Genomic DNA, 17,715 nt, shown 5'->3' with positions numbered 1-17,715 from the left:
CTTTTTTTCACGAGGGATATTTCCCTCCGCGAGTGGTTTCTGAGTAGATCCAATGTTTTTGAGATGGTTGTGGGCGAAGTTGGCTTGAGTAATCTTCCATACCCCATTCTTTCCGTGTACATTGATGAAGAATGGGCAGCTTAGATCTTTTGCCGGGGTAACTTTATCAAAGAACTCCATGCCATTTAGTTTTTTGCAGACGTACTTCGCGTTTCCTGAGTTGTTTGGCTTCACACTCGAAGATTGTACAATCAACTGGAATCCACATACCGTTGCAAAATCGTCACATGTTGCCCTTGCTGCTTTTTGTGTTGGAAACTCAGTGTCTGCAATATTGGTTCGCGTCGCGTATACTCCCCCATACTTTTGGCTGGAGCGGTCTGAGGTATCAACTTTTGCGTCTTCCCTCAAAACACCCATGCTTATAGCTGTAGCGATGTCAGAAAGATCTACCACGAAGGGAGAACTCCCATAATTCGGAGGCGGCTTTCGAGGCATGGTACGCTTAGGGCAAAAGCGGTTTTGCTGAAGGCAGCAGAAATGTAGCTATGATTAGAGTTAGGTACGGATCAAACTTAATCATTTTCTACTGATTGCCGTCTTTTCTGCGCCGCGTTGGGGACAGATCAGTAGTTTTCTACTGACCGATGGTATTTCCTCCCGACATAACTCAGACTTCATCGGCTACGTGCGGCTCAGAACTTTGTCATCTTATATACTAAGACACAATTGGCTTATAACGACTTGCACGATTATATCACGAAGGATAGACTGTAATTTGCAGTCGGCTTCGATGTTCGGTAGATGTTCAGACGCTCCGTTGCATACAATGCAGTCTGCATTGCAGATGGTGTCGAGTCATCTACACAGCAGCGGACATCACAAAGAAACTGAGATAGTAGCTACTGCAAACTCGCGTATAGTACTAACGTCAAAATTAAATTCTGAAAGTAGTACAGTAGATTAAAAAAAAAAGGTATTGGAGCAGTCATTCATTTGATCTTTTGAAGAATAGGTACGCCTGATTTGCTACCTAAGGCCGTGTTCGATTTAAGCTAAAACCAGCTGTAATTGGTATTAAAGAGCTGGAATGTCTCAACCAGCTTTATTCCGCTAAGAAACACAAAAAATGACATCCAGCAGGATAGCTCCAAACGACTGGTTTCAAAATTCAGCTCTGGGTTGAATTTTGAATCGTCCTGCTTTGCGCCTTCAAATCCAGCCTTTTTCTGATGGAACACGATCACTAATTTTATCTTTATTTTACTTAACAAAACGACTGTTCTACAGCTCTAGCTTATTTTCGAACAAGCTGGATTTGCCCCTGCAAACCGAACACGGCCTAAGATTTATAAGCGGTACAGAAATAATAACTTTTTATTTCTGGACCGCTTTTAGTTAAAAAGTAAGGGTTAGGAATTAAAACAAAATTTGGTCAGGGTTCATTAAAGATTTTATTACTTTGAAGCGGCCTTTCACCGGCAAGTCTCTAAATCGTGGCACATGCCTTTTCCGTGAAAAAATCTAGCTGTCATAGAGGATCATGATGTCGAGTGATTTGGTCATTGCGCTGCGAGCTCTCTCGAGCAATCTTCTTCGGCATCTGTGCCCAAAATAGGCTTTGACCAGAATGACTGTCACAAAATTGATTTACTCTATCGTACAAGGCCCCTTTTCCGGCTTTGTGTGGTGGTTACCGTGTGTTAATCAACAATGCAATATGCAAAAAAAATATTGATGTGTAATTTTTTTTTCTACTGTGCTTTCATGGAATTTATGTGGCCAAACGTGGTTGTCCAGTCAAAACCGCTGGATCAATTACATGTATTTTGGCGAATCATTTGTTTGTGTCAAAGTGCTTCTATCATTTCGAAACATAAAAGCTCGGAAAAAAACTGCTAGACGGAGTGCGGTGCCTCGAGCTGTGCTGCGTGGATCGGCAAGATGGCTAAGAAGGAGTTCCATAAGGTCTACAATGCGCAGAGCAGACTCGGTCGTATGCCCACGCAGACGCAGATCCTGATGGGAACGATGGGGCTGGCAGCGCTGCTGCTGCTACTGGAGCTGTCCATGCTGCGACGAAGCGGTGTCATGCCCACTGACTACCTCCACACTGAAATCGAGGAGGGCGAGAGCTTCTATCCGGAAGAGATCATGGATTCCAAGTGGGCGGACGAAGCGGACGAGGCCGATCTAGTGCACCTCAGTCTGCTACACGAAGCCTGTCTCACTAACAAAGACAGCGTCGTGCCCTGGACCTATGGATTAAATGGCAAGGTAGCCAAGCCTAGCGTGCTAATCGACAAGGACGACCCGGATCTGCTCGAAAAGATACGTCAGTGCCCCGACGTGGACATTTTCCTCCCACTGGGCATCCGAGGCCATGGTTACTGCGAGGACTCGATCGCCTATACTAAATGTAGGTGTCGGAAATGATACTGTGGCTCTTTTAATTAATACTGATGTCGTTTGTCTTATTGCTGCAGTTTTAGAGTCACGAATGTTGCCAGCGTGGGCGATCGAGATGAAATACGCGGACAAGACGACGGGCGAGACATACTCGTACCACGACTTGTGTCCGAAGACGCCAATGATTTTCCTGAACCACTACTGGGACGGCATTCCCGAGTCACCCGACTGGCCGAAGACCAAACCACTGTATCTTATGCCGAATATTGAAATGTATGAGCTCACAGCGGCGCACTATTGGGGAGTAGATGTAGTTCTCTGCAAGACTGCTATCTGTGCGCGTCGTGTGCGGATGTGGTACCAGCAAGAGGGTAACCCGCGTAACACGAAGGTGTTGTATACAAGACATACATCGTCAGACGTCGCAACATTGGCCAGAAATCGTCTTGGAGAGGCCTCAATCAAGCCGAAAAACTGGTCAGACGTCCAGTTTATCCATGCAGTCGGTACAAGTGTGCAAAAGGGAACAAGACCTGTGTTGAACTGCTGGTTGGGACGTCCAGATTTCCCGCCATTGCATGTATACATGCATGAGGATGTATACAATGGCAACTTGAAAGACCACTACGAAAAGAGGATTCAAGGCTCTCAAGTGAACATCCATGTCGGTCGCGCCAATGCCGACGAATTCGGCAAGATGATTGCTGAGTCTGCCTTCTTCATGTGCACGAGTCTTCAGGAAGGCTACGGCCACTATATCAACCAGGCACGTGCCAGTGGCGCGGTTATAATATCGACCGACTTGCCGCCAATGAACGAGTTTTTAACTTCCGAGTCTGGTGTGCTTATTCCAGTCAAGCGTTGGACACATCTAGAGCAAATGCTTGGTGGGAAATACGAGGGAGAGCACGGTTTAAAGGGCGTTGAAGGGTTTACAGCCGATCTATATGGCGTTGGGGTATGCAAAGCTGTTGAAAGGGTGCTGACGATGACTCCTGCTGAGCGCGAGACAATGGCAGCGCGAGCTAAAGCGCAATACTTTATTGACTTAAACTTCTTCGCTTCTAAGATGAAGGAGCTGCGAGAAATCGCGCGCGGTGGTGAAACCCCCTTACTTCGTACAAACGAGGAAGACACGGTGTAGATGGACCGCGTATTATAAATTGTGGTGGAGAAGAGAAGGTCGAACGTAAACATCCCGCAGACGCTACATGCATGGCGGAGAAAATTAGAGGGTGGTGCTACTGCCAGAAATTATGTTCTTACAATGAGCGAAGTACATCTACAGGGCTCGCTAATTAACACATGCACTTTGTCCTTATATACTGGAGTCGGTACTAGTTCTTCGAGTACTAATATGTAAACAATCTTCGACGGACCAAGTACCACTGTAGTATAATACTTTTCTAACTTATACTACAGTAGTAATAAGTAAAGTGGGTATATCAGTAGTATTTCCTAGGAGAAGATATTAATACCATCCTGTGAAGAATCACAGCGTTGATAATTTCAAAGCAAATGCGTCTAAAAGTTATCATTTGATCCACCGCTGTATACACTCACTTGTATAGCTTCTGCTTCACGGCGCTCAGTAGACTGGAATTCATTGGTGGCCTCGGCACTCTTTGACGACATGGTGCACGTCGAGCAGATTCGTCCACACTAAATGTGTCCTTTTCTACCCGGGTAGCGCTTTGTCAGTTCTATGTGCAAAACGTATCGCCTTACACAGGTATTTGAAGCTATTTAAGTGTAATTTGTGTACACCGATGTGATAGCTGCGAAAATGATGCACTGTTGGCATTCTCCAAAGACCGCTGCAAGACGCAAGACCAAGATTCCAGTCTGAGAAAGCACAAAGACTAAGAATCCAGTGAGACAGCCAATTGCTGCTAGCCAACTCCCAGACCCCAAGCCTTACCATACCATGCAAGCAAGCGGCAACAAACCCATCTGGTGCAGTCCTTCACGAGACGATGACAACCAGAGCCAAGAGCAGTTCGACCTCGAGCCAGAGCCGCCAATTGAATCCGAGAACGACCGTCTTAGTGTCCACACGCTGCTGTCGCTGCATACACCACCAATGATGCGTTCACCCCAGGAGAAGGAGGCAGCCAGGCACTTCGACATGCACAACAGCGTCATCTCACTACTCAGCTCAAGCCCAGAAAGTTCCTCGGGTAGTGACACTAGTAGCACCGGCACAGACCGTAGCAACGGTCCCCACTACCTGGCAAGTAACCACAGCACCTCAGACATGAATAGGATGTCCAGTGTGAGTCTCATAGAGACCGATGATGCACGTGTGGATGCGACGAATAATCTGCGAGATATCGAGCACCCGATCTCAGCTCACGACGCACATCTGGTCGTCCAACCGCCTTATTCAAACATGGAATACCTCGACAACCAGGAACGTTATGTCCAAGAGGGGAAAATATCAATCCCCCTTAACACCATGACCCAGGAGAAAGTCCATCGCAAGCGTCCGGCACCCTCTCCAGTGCAAATTCGCTTCAATCCGAAGCGTCAAAGCCAAGAGTCATTGATAGCAATGAGAAAGACCTTGGCTGACCGAGAACCCGCCTCCGACAGCTGCTTGTCTACCCTTACTGGAGGCAAGAGCTCGATGCTGGCAAAACTCGCAAGTAATTTGTTGCAGCAGCTTGAGAATGAAGCCACAGGCACATTACTCGTGTACCAACCCACGTGCTTAGATCACCACAACGACTCACATCAGGAGAGCCGTCAACGACTCTGCGTGTTGGGTGGTCCAGAAGGCGTGCTGCACAAAGACCGGTTCAAAGATCTCAAGTGGGCCAACCTGAACGAGCTGCGACCTGCACGACTCAACGACATCTTGCGTGTACACACGATCGAGTACATTCAACATCTTGAACGTGCATGTGGTAATTTACCAGAACAGAGTAAGAAATATCTGGTCGGAACGCTCTTCGACAAGGAAAAAGGCGACAAGGAGCTCACATACGACGCATGGCTTCAGGTAAGCACTTCTTTTCCTCTAATTTGTGAGTGATAATAATGTGTATAAATTTGTGTAGACGAAGCACGCGCTGAAGTGCTTTGGAGTAGGAGATCAGCCATCTGGAGGCAGCTTCGACATGGATTCACCAATCTCCAAGAGCAGCTACATGGCGGCTCGTATGGCTGCAGGCGCAGTGTGTCATGCGATCGATAAAGTCCTCAGTAACGAGACAAAGTACGTCCTTATCGGGCATCACCAGTGTTCAGTTGATACTTAAAACTATGCGGCGTGTCTTCTGATTTGTTTAGAAATGCGTTTGTCGTTGTGCGACCACCGGGTCACCACGCGGGTCCAAATGGATGCGTCGAAGGCGAAGGGTTCCACCTCCGTCCAGAAATGTGCACGTGTGGCTTCTGTTTGATCAACAACGTGTGCATCGGCGCATCGTACGCCATGAGCAACTATTACACCCCGTACTACACCCATCCAGCGGTATCAAACATGGCCTCAGAGACGTTGGTGGCCACAAGAAAGCGTGTGAATGTCCAGCGTGTTGCTATTGTGGACTTTGATATTCATCACGGTAACGGTACTGAAGAAGTTATCCGGAATTTGATCCCGCACAAGCAGAACTACCCACTTCCACCGAGCTGGGCACCTGTGCAGTTCTCTTCGTACAAACCGTGGCGTGATGAGAGAGACCCGGAGAACGTCTTCTTCTCATCAATTCATTTGTACGACGACGACAATTTCTATCCGTGCTCGGGTGTGGGACCACATGGCTGTTCTCCAGAGCTGGAAAAGAGCAAGAACGTCGTCAACCTCCCGCTTAAAGTGCTCGGCCCCAAGTACCTGGACGAGCGATTGAAGTTGTCGTCAAAGGCAAAGCGATCCCTAATGGAGATATCATCGAAAGCTTTCCGTGATACTGTGACCAAGAAGCTTGTACCAGCGTTAACCAAGTTCCAACCGGATCTCATCATGTTGTCCGCTGGTTTCGATGGACACGCCGACGACTTCTACTACTTCCTGAGTGAGGACGACTACGGCTGGATCACAGAGCAAATCACTGCTGTTGCTGAAGAGTAAGCTTCTGTTTTGGTTAGCCTAGAGCATTGGCGATGCTAACCTTGATATTGTTTTGCAGTTGCTGTGACGGGCGCATTATTTCGGTGCTCGAGGGCGGCTACAATGTTGTGCCTTCCAAGTGCCAGCGTCCGCAACCTAAGGCGCGTAAGAGTGCTATCTCCAACTTCCATTATGCCGCTAAGATGCACAACCGCCCCGTGGACGAGGAGCTCAACGCGTATGGCTCACTAGCTCGGTCAGTTGCCTCACACGTCGCAGCTTTAATGCGCGCGTCACAGATTTAGTGTTTTCAACATAACTTGCTTCACAGTATAATACTTGCACGGAAAATTCTCGATCCGAGTCGTTTCGGGAATCTATTCGGTAATTTACGAAGCGTCTGTTTCGAGCCAAAATACGCGAAGGGGGAAGGCACATTCGAGCTTTTCGCCTCTTGGATCGGGAGCTACAGATCGACGCACGACAAACAGAAGTAGCCATGTCGGAGCGCAAGGCCGTGATCAAGAACGCAGACATGCACGAGGACATGCAGCAGGACGCCGTAGACTGTGCCAGCCAGGCGCTGGAGAAGTACAACATCGAGAAGGACATTGCCGCTTTCATCAAGAAGGAGTTCGACAAGAAATACAACCCCACGTGGCACTGCATCGTGGGCCGCAACTTCGGATCATACGTGACGCACGAGACGAAACACTTTATCTACTTTTACTTGGGTCAAGTGGCCATTCTGCTCTTCAAGTCCGGCTGAGACCCTCGCCCAACAGACGTGACGCACAGCCGACGACTCACCATGTAGCACCGGTGGGAGATATAATTAATATATTACAGTGGCGAGCGCCGCTGAGCACGCGTTGAAGACATAATGCTTTTTCGCACTAATTGGGTGGCAACAAGAGTATTTTTTATTGACATTAGCTAGTCGTCTGGACACTTTTCTACATCATCGTGCACTTCTCCTGGTCTCCACCGGCTTGACCTGTAGCGACAGCTCTTGTGTGTGCCGACTCTGCATGCTGGATCAATGCGTTCACATTGGGGAAGATCGCGTGGCACTGTGGACACACCTCGCTGCCAGCAGGTACTCCTCCTCTTGGAGCTGCACGGGCTACAGGCTGTGCTGCTGCTGTTGATCTTCTGGAGTCTGCATTGTCGGGATGCGCACGATTAACGTGTGCAATGAGCTGGCTCACATACGCGAACTTCTGCTGACACATAGGACACTCCTCGGAGCTGGTAGTAACAGCACTGCTGGCCGCCTTTGCATTCTGTACAAGAGAGGACACAGCCGACTTGGTACCGCTTACTACGGAAGCTGCAGCGCTCTGTGCGTTCTTCTGAAATTGCGATGGTTGCTTCGGTTTAGCTGAGCTAAGGCTTCTGGCTTTAAATCCACCGAGCCATTGCTGTCTTTGAGCCTGTCGCTTGCTCTCGCAGTCGTGATCGGCCTCGAATCTATGCTTAAGACACACGTCCTGAGCACATTTATTGCAGTGGAACTGATTGGAAGTGAGCAGAACCTCTCGGCAGTTCTCAGCGGCGCAGCGTTTCTTCTTGGGCTTTTTCTGCTGTTTACCTTGCTGCTGTTTAAACTTCTCACGTGTGCATTGACCCACACGCACATGCTCCTCCCACATAGCGTTGACGTCTTGTTCGGCTGTCCAGCGAATCATCTGCTTACACACGGGGCACTGTACTACGCGACGATCGTTGCTGCCGGCTTTGGGGCATTCGTGAGAGTCATAGCTGCGGTGTTCGAGGCAGAAGACGCCACTGCAGCAGTCGCACGTGAACGGAAGGAAGTCCTGCTGGTGGCAGGCAGGGACGGAACAGTGCGCACCGATGTCCATACTTGAATGAGGCTGTAGAGAAGTGAGGGAGAGTGATGCAGTCCTAACTTGGTGAACTGTTGCGGAATGATCAAGTTGACGTGCGTTCTTACCTTTAACCCTGGCTTTATTGACGCAGGCAGAATTTGCTGGAATTTCTGTGATAGAACGATCAAGTGTGACACTGACTAGGTCTGTAATCCCAGGGAACGATGGTCACCTTTTTTCTACCAATTAAACGACAAAATTGATTCGAATATCATCCAATCCGACACCAATAATGATCCCGTAGCTCGTCCATTGGAGACCGCTCGTCAATAAGCTCGTCATGGCGCTCTTCCGGTACGCTTCCTCTGCCTATATCTCCTATTCGAACGCTCTTCCACGCTACTATCGCGCACCATCTTGTGCACCTATTATTTCTCTTCTAAGTCACCAATTATTCTTCTCTCAGGTCCCTCGCTCGCCAGTTTAAGACTATTTCCGTTGCACAGCCCGCCGTCGCCCAAGCGCCGCGCTTCGCTGCCGTAATTTCGGCTCCTAGCGCTTCCTCAATGGTTACATCCACGTTGGCCATGCGTACCGCTGTCGCCTTTCCTCAGCTGCAGGTGCGTGCCATGGGCTACAAGCTCAAGACTAAGGCTGCGGTTAAGAAACGCTTCAAAGTCAACTGCAACGGGCTCGTCAAGCGCGCGCAGGCCAACAAGCGCCACATTGCCACCAAGAAGACTCGTGAGCGCATTCGTCGACTCGGCAAGCCTGTGTTCGTGCAGGGACAGATCCGCAAGAACGTGCTCCGGATGCTTGGCAAGAAGTAATCCTCATACTTAATGAGCTTCATTGATGACTTGCTAGAAGGCAACAGCATTGCAGCTGTAGATAGACAACACTTCAAATGTGAAGGCTGGACACGACAGAAATATGGAGTTGGCACAGATGCAGGTATTCGAGTGTGTATTGTGCTAGTGTTGGAGCAGGAACTAGCTTTTTAGATGAGGCGACGAAGGTTCACGTCCTAGTCTTGGAGCTGTTGGTGACGTGCCAACGCTCGCAGCTCCATCATACGCAGCAAAAAGAACTTTGCGTCCTCATTGAAGTGGCGTCGTGCCTGTATTCCAAGTGCCACACGGTCATTCAGTGACGTCGATGTGTGTACCTTTAGAATCGTATCGCAGAGATCGGAGCTGCGGTAGTCAACAGGTGGCGGTGGCAGCAGTAGTGCGTTATCTATACGCTCTTCAGCTTGAGAAGTCTGCTCAGTAGGAACGAAAATGGCTTCTGAAGCCGAGACCAGTTCATTCATCGGATACCCATCCGCTGTCACGATAACGCCACCTGAAGCTCGAGCGAGGTCGAGGCAATCGTCACTTGCAGTTGGACAGATGAAGAAGCTGCTGTTACCGAACGATCTGGCGAATCTGACAGGATCTAGAATCTGTATCTTGGTGTCGTCAGTAGCTGGGAACGGTTTGTACAATCTCTCTCCCTCAGTCGGTTTGTTGTCTTTGTATTCTCTCAGTAGATACACATCCAACGGCGAAAGTTCTTTCTGATGCGAACTCCAACAGTTCATCACGTCTTGTGTTGTCTTTGACGAGATATTCCACGTTGTATGAGCGAAACGGGGACTCGCAAAGCTCGTCATATTCCTCTCTCGTGCTGCACCATCTCCAAGCACCCGACGAACCAAGTTGGACGGGTCAGAAGTCACTTGACCTGTGTAGATGACGCGAGGTTTCTTGTTGCTGTTTAGACGTTCTAAAAACAGTTTCAAATCTTGATCGCAGCGTTTTGTACGACACAGAATAACGTCGGTAAGTTTTAGAACCGATTGAGTGAACTGATTTGGATTTGTCGATGTAGATTTTAGATCTAGACCTGGCGCCATGAGATATACTGGCTTAGTCGACGGCCACGACGGATGTTTCGTCAGTGATAAAACATGATCGGGAGCTAGGAACAGCATAGGCGTATCCGGACACAACGTGAGGTAGCTGGTCTTGTGTCGCGAGTTGATGTCGTATACTTCAACGTTGAATACCCAATCTGGTAGCAGTCGAGACTGTAAGAATTTAAGTGGTCCAGCTGCAGCAGCACAACCAGCAGGCCCTCGTACGGACGATGGGAGGTAGATATCCACGTCTGGACATTGACGTAGTTCGTCGACTAGTCGAGGATCGCCCCGATGCAGTAGCGACGTGCTGGATTGGGCACGAGGGGCGGGGAGATCCGCACTGTTGCCTGGAGAAGCGTAGACCCATGGGAATATAGTGTTATTCTCCACACGACACCCCGTTTGGAGATAGTTGAGATGCAGCAAGTCGTCTGAAGATACGTGTGGCTCCAATTCGTCAAAAGTCTCAAGGAACGATCGTTGTGTGTGTAGTGTCATGACTTCCCATATGACAGAAAAGACGCCGATGGTCATGAGTAGCGCCACCAGCGTCTGCAGCCAGCGGGTCGAGTCTTGCTTGGAGAGCTGCGACTTCTTCATCGCGGTGGTTCTGATACTTCTTTGGGCTGAGCGCCTTCCACAGAGTGAGGGTGGAAAGTATCCGTGACTGGTGGCAAAACAACGTCATTGCGTGTAACGGCGTTCCATAGTTCGATGGGTACACTTGCCGAGGTGATTTACATAAGCGTGTTCCTAATACATGTAGGCTATAGGAGCTTCTTATAGCGTTTCAGAGATGCGATAGGTCGCAAGCGGGCTCGAGGCGCGTAGCCACATTAAACCCGCGCGGGGTGCGCGTGAAGCAGCCCACCAGCGAATCGAACATCGCACTCTCCAGTACATTTTAACTTGCCTTTTTTAACACAGGATAAACAGCTTTGTCATCGGTGTAGGTCACGGCATTCACGAGAAAGCAACCAAGAGCAAAATTAGTGTCGAGATTAATCGGAGTATCATATATGACTTCGCGTCACAGTATAATAAACGATGAAATCCGTTAGTCCAAATCCTACCATTGTAAATCCTCGTTTCTCGATGACAAAAAAAAAAAAAGCAGAAATGTGCGTTCGCTCTAAATTTACAGTTTGCCATGCTCTGACTAATTATGCCTTTTAGATCGACCTATTTTCTGATCAAGCATACCAGAAGGCTCTCCCATAGAACACACCCGCTTTTCTAAATCTGACAGATTAATTCTAAATCTGAAAATAAAATTAAATTTGAACAAACAATGTTACATGTGTGTACCACATTATTGGCACTTATTGATTTGGTGCGAGACTCACCAGGAAACAAGCCCGCTTTCCCGCCCAATTGAACACTACCCCGTAACCACTACACTTTGTTTTAGTATACGAATTGAAAATACGCCCGCTACAGCCCCCACTGCCACACAGTTTAACTCATTTTGCAGTCGCGTTGGCGGACCAACGCGCCCAAGTCCGCCATCGAAACCAACGCAGGCTCGTCCTCCCGGTTCTCCACCACGATCGGCTGCAGCAGTGCAGTCGACACCAGAGACCGAGGGTCCGGTATGCTCCGGACCAAGTGAGAGACCTCCACCACCACGGATTGCGACGACACCGCGTCCACCAGTGTCACGTTCGTTTACACCGAGACTTGGCTAGCCTGAGACTTGGCCGTGCGCGGCGCCAGAACCACCTCCGCAGTCTTCAGCCACCTCGCATCGCTCGACTGCAACTCGCCCGACACTTGCCATTCACCACCATTCTTCACGCGGTGCAGCAGCACGAAGTCGCTCCAACGAGGAACTGCCAGGCTAGCCATGCTCACGCTCTGCACGTCCAGAGCGCCGACCAGCAACGCAGACGCGCGATCCAAAGCCACAGACACCAACTGCCTCGGCGGCAACGATACCGTCTCGTTCACGAATACCATCGAGCGCAGCGCCACAGACAGGTCCAGGTCGCGACGCCGCCATGAGATCGCAAGCGGACGCACCACCCAAGTCAGCTAATTAGAAATGAATAAATCTAGTTCGTCAAATTAGGTGTTCTTTAATTTAGAAAACTATTTCTTAAAAGCGGGCGTGTTCTATGCTTCCCAGTAAATTCCCACAATTCAGTCCACCCTAAACTTCTTCTGTGCACACCACATCTTCTTAGAGCGAAAGCAACATCGCGTTTTTTAAGATCTATCTGCGAGTCAACGAGTTTGGATTTCTTGTATTTCCCCACCACCCTCAACAGGGCAATCTGAGGTTTGACGAACGAGCCAGAAGCAATGGTATGGTGTGTCGATACAGTGCTTGTTTTATTTGAATGTCTGACTTAAGTATGCTGGCTTCACTAAAGTGCAAATGCAGCCGACCGTGATCGTGCAGCTGAAACCCCTATTTGCTGCAAGACTACAGCTCTTGCAGCTTCAGCACCTTGTCGCCATGCTACCTTGGCCGGAACATTATGCAGTAGGGTGTCCACCAGAGGTTCCGAAAATGTTATTTTTATTGAGACTGGCAAAACAGCAATAAAAATAATTTTAAGTGCTTGGAGCACCACGGGTGCAAAAATTATTGGTGTTATTGCATGCAATATACAGTGGGCTGATACTCGTCTAGTTGGTGGGGGCCTCACCACGCACAACCTTCCGGACTGTGGCAGCGTTCCAGTACGCTCAGTTCAGCGACCAACCATCAAAATGAGAGGACAAGAGCGCGGCAGATCGATCGTAGATTGCGGTTTGGCTGGACCGCTGGTCTGTAGGGCTTCATCAGCCCGGTTAAAGGTTATTGCCTGGAGCGACCGCAGAATAAATTATTTGATTTTGAAATGGGAGCTCGAAAATAAATTATTTTACTGCAAAATAAAATATATATTTAATAAAAATAACATTTTCGGAACCCCTGGTGTCCACAGGCTCTCAGGAAACCTCCACTTCCACTAGCCCAGCGCACTTTCCGTTCGTGTCTCTTCTGTTTCGCGTTTTATCGTGCTGCTATCAACTTCTCGGCCCTCGCTGTTGAACACGAGCAACAGCAAGTCCACTTTTGCTGGAGGGATTTAAACTCAGTGGTCCAAATGTTTTTTCGCTACGATTCTTTCGAGCGAAACGAATTGCACAAAATTGAGTTCTAAAACGTGTCACTATTCGTTTAACCTGGGACTAATTGATATTTTTTCCTTGCTCGCCTCAGACAAATTGATGCTTACGAACCTAAGTACGAATCAGATACTAAAAGGTAAATGGAAGGTTCACTTGGGAATCTGCAAAATTTTGCAGGTCGTCTGATGGATATTTGCGTGGACGGTATCACCGCATTTGCGTCGCAGCCCATGGTATCCTACCGCTACGTGATCGAGCTGAAAAACTCTACAATCAGTATTTCAATGGAGGACCGAAGCTCCAAGAAGCGATGGTCAGAGTCTTCAGTAGGGTTGTGAGTATTCCTAAAGAATGCGCTGTCTTGTTCTACGCAGGTTCAAGGGCAATATGGTCAAAAGTGACTATGTTTTGCCTGACAACGCTATCCCAGATACATCGGCTGCTGACTACTTCGAGGTGCTTTTGACTGCTTAAAATCTTTGTATGGGAAGGGCTAACCAGGTATAGTATTTCCGAGACGCACTGGAGGGCCCCACCGACGTTAGTGATGTCCGTCGCAATTTGTATTTATTTCGGGGAGGAGTAGTCCGACTGGAGTTGGCTGTCACGATTCGTAACCTATATTCGACGAAGACGACAAAATACGTGTTTCATCTCGAACCTGTTCCAGAAGAGCGGATTTATATTTTGGAGTCGAAAGTGCGTGACTTGCAGGATGAGGTCGAAAAACTCCGAGGAATTGACGCATCACCTCCGTTCGTAAAGCTGACAACGTTAAAGAAGGATGGGAGCTTGGATTTATGCTGGTAGCCGGAATTGCACTCCGATGAATTTGTCTCGACCGGAAAAGATGGAAGAATTACAACTATTCGTGGGGGTGTTTACAACATTAGCGTTATTGTGAGCACTATTGCTGCGCCCAATCAGTATGTTCAGATTATGAAGAATGGCAGGTCCGTTCAAGTGGTATACCCCGGGAATTCTCAAAACAATTTCTGCTCGGCCACTTTAAACTCCACTGAACATTTGGAGGTGGGTGACTGTAGTGGTTGGTGCATTGGTGACCAAGCCTTGCCCACTGCACTGGGCCGCACAGAACGTGCGGCCAAGCTGGCATAGGAAGTAGTAAGGTATAGTCGAGAGCTATAAGGTATAGTCGAGGACGTGACATCACGTACCGATAAGCCGTAGTGATAAGTTTAGTCAGGGAGTTTGAGTTTTACCTCAAAGCAAGCAATAGATCAAGGCTAAAAGGAAGCGCCAGCTTCCCTCGTGTGTGTTCGAGTTTCGATACCCACTACAAAGATATCTTTAGTTGCGAAGGTAGTAACTTTGAACGGAAACAAGAATCATGACGTCGAGTCAGCAAGCTAACCAGGAGAGCGCCGCCAAGATGCAAATCGAAGACGATGCAAGTGTCAGCGTTCCGGTGGTGGTACAGCCATCTGTACCACGAGCTCCGCAGCCAATTTTCGCTATCGTGAACGCGCCGTTGATCACCGATGTGTCGCGTGAAGCCCTGTTGGATTGGCTTAAGTTCCGGAAGGAGTACGTAGCCGTCACTGAGGCGAGATGCAAGGCCGGTAACGAGGACGTGAAGGCTGTTCTGCGCTCAGTGCGCAATTCGTTTGATGAGAACCTATTGGAGACTATGTGCGAGACACGTTGGGACGTGGACCTGGATAATTTGACGGACGAATTCCTCATGACCAAGATTACGGAGATAACCGCGAGTTTCAAGAACAGAGAGTTGCCTGACATGGATGCGCTCTTTAGTGCAGAACTGAAGTTTGACATGTCACGCTCGGATATTGAAGGTCGTGTTACTGCGTATTTTCATCTTGCGAATGAGATTATCAAACGCAACGGTGTGAAAGACCTTTTCTTGGGCGAAGAAGGTGTCAAACGCAAGTGTAAGGTGTTGATGAAGCTCCTGCCTGGGCCTTAAAAAAAAAGGTTAAAAATGAACTGGAATTTCGCAGCGGTGAAGCAAAGGCCTCTGTGAGAAAATTATTTGCTTTGGTGAATGATTTTGCTCTGGAACTGCACAAGGCAGACGAATCTGCGAGGCAGATGAATGCCAGAGTTGCAAAGCAAGGCAAAAGCTTCAGTACGAAGAACTCTACGAAGTCGTTTGGTAAAAAGCCAGTGATTACCACGTTTGGTGTTACGGTTGGAGCAAAGCGAAGCGCCGATGTCCCGCCGAGGTCTAACAAGCAGCGTAAGTTCGCCCGTCCACCGAATACCAAAAAGTGTTTTCATTGTGGCGAAGAGCACGAATTTATCAACTGCCCCACGGCAACCGATGCCGACAAAGCTGCAATCCGAGCCAAAAGACGTGAAGAATATCTGTCGAGGAAAAAAGACGGGCAGCAGCAGCAACGATGACGCAATTAAGGCCTGTCGTATCCGCGAGTGTCTTCCACCAGAAGGCGGTACAGTACTGCTTGAAGGTGTGTTGAGTGTTCCGCTTTGTGCGGATAGTGGAGCGACGCAGTCAAGTATGAGCGAGCGAGTGTTTAATCGGTTGAAGAAGGTGTGTCCGGGAGTCGAAAGTGTGGAGTTGGAGAATCCCATTCCGTGCATTACGGTGAGCGGTGATGTGGAGGTAAGGAAAGCAGTAAATGTGAATGTCACGTTACGAACAGCGGCAGGACCAGTGTCGATCAGCTCTCCGGTACAATGTTTGATTGTACCCGGTGAACTCGAAGAATTTCTCCTTGGTAAAGAGATGCTGGCCTCTTTGGGCATTGACGTTGACAGAGAGTTGGAAATGCTGGCTAGCCAAGGCCAGAATGACGAAGTAGATGAATTTGATGAACCTGAAGTGAGCTCGAGACCAGAGTTGAGTGATGAACTTAACAAATTGGTGCGAGGTTTGGTTGAAAAAGCCAAGCAGCGTAATTTTCCGGTGGATTATCTTGGAGGATTGGAGAGAATCGCGACGAGGTTTGATATTTGGAGATTGACGCTGGGAAACGACCCTCCTGCTCGAGTGCCACCTATGCGAATATGTGGTGTAGCGGGATCAGCAAAATCTGCGAGATTGCCAGATCCAACTTACCAACTGCGCCCAGACACCGACTAACGGAGGGGGTCCCCCGATGATCCGTGTTCTGCTGAACTTTCCTCACCTTGTGTACCCGTCGGTAGGGCGGGATCTGCTCTCTCGGTAACTTCCGAAGAGTTCAAGTGGTGAAGCTTGAGTGTCTTGGCGAGACGTGGGGATGGGGTGGAGCAGCAGTGGAAAATCTTCACTCTGCGTCCGTGGATGGTTCCGTATCCTAAGCGAATATTCGAGCTTATGGGTCCCCTGTCTAGATCGGGGATCTGGCCGTAGGGCTGCCTTGCGGGTGTGTTCCCTTGCCTTTGTGTTGTCCTTTAAGTCGTACTTGCCGCCTCCTGTGACGGGATCTTGAGAGTTGAGATCTTCTAGGGCGTAACCGACCAAGTAGTAATTCGGTTAACCTGTTGGATCTGCACGTGTATAGGACAAGCTTACTAGGTTGTAGGATCTGGCCAATATATTATCCGGTTATCACTACCAACACTAGATTCGCAATTCCCAACCTTCTCCGAGCTTGTACGGCCAATGTAGTTCCGGTTCTTGAGGGCAGGAAGGCACTTGCGTGTTATCGTGCAAATTGAAGTCTGCATTGATATATAATCCTATACCTGCCTGGGGTTCTACCTTCTATGTCCTTCATCTGCTAAATCCCTTACCAGGCTCGGCTGCATGTCCCTTCTTCCCTTGACCCATCATCCCAGCTGTGTTATCTTCAGATCCACCGGATATATGACGTAATCATCATGGTCACCCTATTATGGGTACACTCATCCGGATCCAGGTCGCTTGGATCCACCTCGCTGTAATGGTACACTCGCCATTCGGGATAGTGACCCCGCGTCAGGCCCATTCTCTTATTTCTGAGAAAGCACTTCACCACATTGGCTAGTCGACACCGAGTTGACTGGGTATTGAAGTTCCAGCGCAAGCGCAGGCCAGTCAGCCTTTCGCTTGGGGATGAGCTTGAACAGCTGTATCCACTCATCATTCTGCATCAGCGCTTGTACGCGGTCAAAAACGCGCTTGGCGGCTGGTACATCACCGTTGATAGGTGGGCGAGGTGCCTTCAGTAGTGCTGAATGCTTTACGCTCGCCACCGAAAGGTTTAGAGCCCTCGGTCCCATCATCATAATCTTCATAGGGCAGGTTCCGGTCCCGCAACGTCATCAAGCTCGTCGGCGAGGTTCCTCGAAAGGGACCTGGTCGCCCCGCTCAGCCCCGATGATAGCGTGGCCGTCCTCCAGTGTCGCTGTTCCTGGCGGCTGGAGCCGGCGTCTTGTCTTCGTAATTGTCACAATCGGTGGGCGTCAGGGACCGGATG

General features: G+C 49.0%; 5 protein-coding genes across 5 annotated transcripts; 3 read left to right on the top strand and 2 right to left on the bottom strand.

The window, feature by feature from the left end:
- Positions 1–1,944: 1,944 nt before the first annotated feature.
- On the top strand, positions 1,945–3,737 carry PITG_05177 (uncharacterized protein; the record flags this gene model as incomplete). Its single annotated transcript, XM_002998819.1, has 2 exons — positions 1,945–2,419; positions 2,487–3,737. 2 exons carry the CDS (start codon positions 1,945–1,947, stop codon positions 3,551–3,553), a joined length of 1,542 nt encoding a protein of 513 aa, XP_002998865.1.
- A 599-nt stretch (positions 3,738–4,336) lies between these two features.
- Positions 4,337–6,768, top strand: PITG_05176 (histone deacetylase, putative; the record flags this gene model as incomplete). Its single annotated transcript, XM_002998818.1, has 7 exons — positions 4,337–4,407; positions 4,459–4,646; positions 4,740–4,937; positions 4,989–5,413; positions 5,472–5,629; positions 5,704–6,480; positions 6,543–6,768. 7 exons carry the CDS (start codon positions 4,337–4,339, stop codon positions 6,766–6,768), a joined length of 2,043 nt encoding a protein of 680 aa, XP_002998864.1.
- A 141-nt stretch (positions 6,769–6,909) lies between these two features.
- Positions 6,910–8,382, bottom strand: PITG_05175 (uncharacterized protein; the record flags this gene model as incomplete). The annotated part of the gene is made up of 1 exon (XM_002998817.1): positions 6,910–8,382. The coding sequence occupies one exon, from the start codon at positions 8,329–8,331 to the stop codon at positions 7,420–7,422; it is 912 nt and encodes a 303-aa protein (XP_002998863.1).
- A 238-nt stretch (positions 8,383–8,620) lies between these two features.
- On the top strand, positions 8,621–9,247 carry PITG_05174 (uncharacterized protein; the record flags this gene model as incomplete). The annotated part of the gene is made up of 2 exons (XM_002998816.1): positions 8,621–8,652; positions 8,765–9,247. 2 exons carry the CDS (start codon positions 8,639–8,641, stop codon positions 9,126–9,128), a joined length of 378 nt encoding a protein of 125 aa, XP_002998862.1.
- Positions 9,248–10,835, bottom strand: PITG_05173 (uncharacterized protein; the record flags this gene model as incomplete). Its single annotated transcript, XM_002998815.1, has 2 exons — positions 9,248–9,719; positions 9,777–10,835. 2 exons carry the CDS (start codon positions 10,802–10,804, stop codon positions 9,326–9,328), a joined length of 1,422 nt encoding a protein of 473 aa, XP_002998861.1.
- Positions 10,836–17,715: the final 6,880 nt, after the last annotated feature.

Source organism: Phytophthora infestans, genomic scaffold (assembly GCF_000142945.1).
Source record: "Phytophthora infestans T30-4 supercont1.7 genomic scaffold, whole genome shotgun sequence".
NCBI classification, from domain to species: Eukaryota; Oomycota; class Peronosporomycetes; order Peronosporales; family Peronosporaceae; genus Phytophthora; species Phytophthora infestans.
The sequence above is the reverse complement of the archived record's forward strand: the minus strand, read 5'-3'. Positions and strand labels throughout refer to the sequence as shown.